Source organism: Sceloporus occidentalis, unplaced genomic scaffold, assembly GCF_023333645.1.
Source record: "Sceloporus occidentalis isolate IW3139 unplaced genomic scaffold, rSceOcc1.0.p SCAF_45, whole genome shotgun sequence".
NCBI classification, from domain to species: Eukaryota; Metazoa; Chordata; class Lepidosauria; order Squamata; family Phrynosomatidae; genus Sceloporus; species Sceloporus occidentalis.
The window spans coordinates 1,806,397-1,810,673 of record NW_028317025.1 but is presented as its reverse complement, the minus strand read 5'-3'; the positions used below and the strand labels follow the sequence as shown (position 1 = coordinate 1,810,673).

Sequence of the window (4,277 nt, the reverse complement as noted above, 5' to 3'; positions counted from 1 at the left end):
TTTCAACATATTTTATAATACATTAGATATGCCCAAAATAATGGTATTTAAAGAAAGCACTTATGTAACTTGTGTGTGTGTATACACTAAAATGAGAGACAACAAAATTACAGCTAAACACAAAAGCACTACAGAAATGTTAACAGCCATTATATGTTTGATTAGGATATTAATGTTCATAGAGTAAAGCGTAAAGCATTTAATATACAAATATTAATCAAGACAAAAAAAAAAGGTTTATGGAATTTTATTTGTCCAAGAAAATGACACTTAACACTCTTAAATAACATTCATACAAATAGATTAGTGCAGGTAACCTATAATGTTTATATAATATTTACAGGGTTTTTTTAAATGGTCACAGAGCAATGTATGCAACAGTTTCTTAATATGGCCTAATAGTAGTATAAGTAAATTACCAAAATCATAAATCAACCATAAATGCCCAAGGAGGACTGTAACAGAACATATAACTAATTTATATTTGCAATGCAAAAAGAGGTGGGTAACATTCATTAACATTCACTAAAATCATTAATATTTGTTGACTTTATTAGTTCAATGGCCTACGTAACGTCAGTGTGGCAAATGTAGTTCTAGCATCAAGCCGCATCTTCTTAAGAACTTATATTGACATTCAATTAGACATTTTTTCAAGTAACAAGGCAAAGTGGCTGTAATGGAAGAACGTCAAGAACTACACTAAAAAGAATCCCATGGCATTTAATAAACAGGTTTTATTTTAAATACATTTTGTTTTTTAAATATGGCACTGGCCATAATCAAGTGGACAGACAAAAAAAATAAATGGCGTCATACCATTACCCACAGCCGATATAGTTATCAAGCACCTAGGGGACAACTGAGAAAAAGACATTGTACATTAATAAGATCAGAGGACTCGGAGCACAGTGGGACCACAGTGCAGTGGTTGTGTCCATGGTTGTGAAATAAAGATCTGGATCATGTCAACACTTTTAATCTATGACACCTCCATTCTGGTTTGCCATCGGGGTTAGGTGTACATAGTTGTGACAAATCTGGATCCTTGTCTGCATCATTAAGGATGATGGGAACAGTTTGAAATGGAATCCGTAAATTCTATCTCTGCTCTAAATAAGTGGTGAACATGGAAGCAACACAAACGTACGAATGCACCCTACAATTCTCACCTTCTTCTTATCAGGTTGTTACCAGCTTGCATGGAGATATTGGACAAATAAACATATATAATAGTATTCCAGTTTGATGCAGGAAGCACAGATATGCTACAATGCCAAGATACAATTAAGAAAAATACCTGGCATATATCCAAAATGGCCCCTTTTTTGTATTTTTCTATACCACTTGAGACAAAAACAACACTGTCAGCAGTGAACAATAATTTTAGAAATATTAAACTATTTAGGTATTATTTTCATACAAAAAGACTACAATTTAGGAAAAAATGAAACACCATGGAGTACCCTACGTCGCCTCATATTCAAGGTTTACCCTTAGGGAATATCTGCTACATTGCAGATTTTATTACATTAGGGCAAAAGCTATTTTTGGAGACAGTGATGTATGGAAAACAGCTGTTCGGAAGTCTTTCCGCTATACGCTGGTCATTTGTTCTGTCTTTGAAATAACTGGTCTGATGTGACAGATCTGCTAACAAGATGGTCCCTTCAGAAAACCATTACCATCACAAAAAAACATTAATAAATACAGTAGCAAAAAAATGTATAAAAAAGGCATACTCACATCTCCTATGGGAACTCTGCTCATACAAAAACTAATGTGTAAAGCTGCAAATATCTGGCACAATACTAAGTCATGAGAAGAAGAGATTGTGGCAAAAATGATTCATGTATGTTACCTTCCGGACTTTAACACAGTCTAATCTAAGTAATTCAGCTATCACCAGTCATTTGAGAAAACCCATGAGTTTGGCTAGTCCCTGTTTACATCAGATCCTCCTCCCAATGTACTGCATACTATTCTTACAGGCAAAGCACTACACATGGTAAGCATGGCTTTCCATCAAGAACTTTCACGATTGGCCTATGCCCTACTTAGTGAAGGACAGAAAAAAAAAAAAAAAAAAAAAAAAAGATTTTTTTTGTTTAAATATACAGTATATAGTTAAACTGATACAGAACAAGGACTTTTGTATATAAGGTATGAAAATCCCTTTTTACGTTTGCTTATCATTCTGGCTTGGAATGTTATTTTTAAAATGTTCTTACAGTTTCGAGTTAGGTTTGTGGATTTTTGTGATCAAAATTTCAAAAAGACCAAGCCTGCCAGAACAGCATATCCAAGAACCAGGAAAAGTACTTTCAGCAAGCGGTCATTTTTCTCTTCCAACTCCTTCACTAAAATCTCAAAAAAGGTGACAAACAGAAACGTCCCTCCTGCAATGCCTTGTAATAGCGCAGAAGTGATGCTGCTGGCCATATTTTGGGCACTCTCTATGACCATTCCAATAGCAATGCCGACAGGAATCATGATGCTCACTAATACAGCCATCTTGGCAGCATCTCTCAGAAGAATGTTTGTTTTGGCCATGCTGACACCTAGGGCAACTGCCACCAAGGTTTCATGAATAATGACACCAATGAAAAGGCTCAGCACCTTATCACCTTCCTCCTGCAGGCCAAGCGCAAGGCCCTCAAAGACAGAGTGGGCTGATAAAGCAAACACCAAGCTGAAAAGACGAAGGGGGCTTGATTTAGAAAGCTCTTGAATGTTCAGGCTGTGAGAGTGATGGCTGTGGCCCCCTTCATAGAGGTTATGACTCCGACTGGATGATATAAACGGACTTTCATATTCAGAGTCACTGCCGACATCTGACCCAGCGTTAAACGTTTCCATGTCGATAAAAGATGGTTTCTCTTTTCGAAAAGTCAGAATAGCCTGTTCCACAAAGACTGTGAGGAAAAATCCGACGACCATAATGGTTTCTGCCAATGGATAATCAGTATTGAGGTTTCCCATTTTAAGAATATCGGCAAACTGCAAAGAATAAAAAGGTTGTCATACAAGATCAATACGGAACTCTTCAAAGGATATAAAAATTTTAAGCAATTTACAGATGGCTAATGCAAGATCAAAGAGAAAATGGTTGCCCATGCTGTTGAGATGTGGGAGCGAGGTCCAAGTGTGCTATACACAGACTTAGTAACAGTGACTATCTTGTCTCATTCAACTAACCATAAAACAAAACTATGAGCAGGGACAGTTCACAGATTGTTATGGGGATGGCTCCATTTTAACCACCTTACCCTAGAACTCCTCAATTTAAACAAATGAATGCAAGTGTAAAGATGATGTAGCACAGCAATGTGGTTTCGTTGTAACTTTTTGTTTTTATCTGTCATTATTATGCATAATAGTGCAATTTGGTAAATTTGACCAAATATATCAGAAGGGCTTTTCTAAGCAAGGAGGTTAGACTAAAGGAAAGGAAGTGGTTCAAATTTCACTGAAGCTCTAAACATGTTAAACCATATAATAGTACAAGCTTTGCTTTTGACAATGAATTAAATAACCTTAATAAAATATTTTGCTAAAAAAGGTATGCACTACCAGAGACACCTAAACAGTAATATACCTTGTCTCTCACGGCAGGAAGCAGCGCATTAAAGCAGGTAGCCAAGAACACTCCGCCAGCAAACGAATTACACAAGGTGAGGATTCTTCTGGACCTAGAGGCCTTCTCACAATCTGCTTCAATGATCTTGACGGGTAGAAGAGATCCTAACATCATCAGCACAAACACCGCCAGCAAGCACAGCAGTTTGGCCAATATGAGATTCATTCTGACTATTGAGATGCTTGCTGATCAAAGAAAGACCACCAATGTCAGGCCGAAACAATTAATGAAGCTTTGCGTTTAACAAGTAAGTGGAGACGGTAACTCATCCTCACGGCTTGACGGGGAACTACACATGGGAAACAAAGCATATACACAGAACGTTACTTGTACGAGCATCAGAATAAAGTGAAATATTCATGAGCCAGACTGAAAAGTTCAACTTGTTCACATCCATGGGTTAATTCACATCTTGACGTGAGCCAATTATAGTGTTAATGTTATCTTAATTATACCTTGAACGCACAGAGGAGTTTTCCCATGTTTTTCGACCAGCATGGAATTTTAACAAAGCAAGCAAATAAATTAGGACATTTAGACTTCACAATTAGAAGCTCCTTAATACAACTTGACTTGGAACCACACCTCAAACATGTTGCTGCTGGTGTGTTTTGAGGATTTTATAAAAACAAATTCA

At 36.8% G+C, this 4,277-nt stretch overlaps 1 protein-coding gene across 1 annotated transcript; it reads right to left on the bottom strand.

Moving 5' to 3' along the window:
- Positions 1–2,262: 2,262 nt before the first annotated feature.
- On the bottom strand, positions 2,263–3,805 carry LOC149289438 (zinc transporter ZIP3). The gene is made up of 2 exons (XM_089490646.1): positions 3,599–3,805; positions 2,263–3,000 (listed from the first exon to the last, which is right to left on the bottom strand). Exons 1-2 carry the CDS (start codon positions 3,803–3,805, stop codon positions 2,263–2,265), a joined length of 945 nt encoding a protein of 314 aa, XP_089346772.1.
- Positions 3,806–4,277: the final 472 nt, after the last annotated feature.

Coding starts and splice junctions, on each gene's coding strand:
- LOC149289438 (XM_089490646.1), bottom strand. CDS start 3,805: ATGAATCTCATATTGGCCAAACTGCTGTGCTTGCTGGCGGTGTTTGTG. Junction 3,001..3,598: donor TTCCTGCCGTGAGAGACAAG/GTATATTACTGT, acceptor TATTCTTTGCAG/TTTGCCGATATTCTTAAAAT.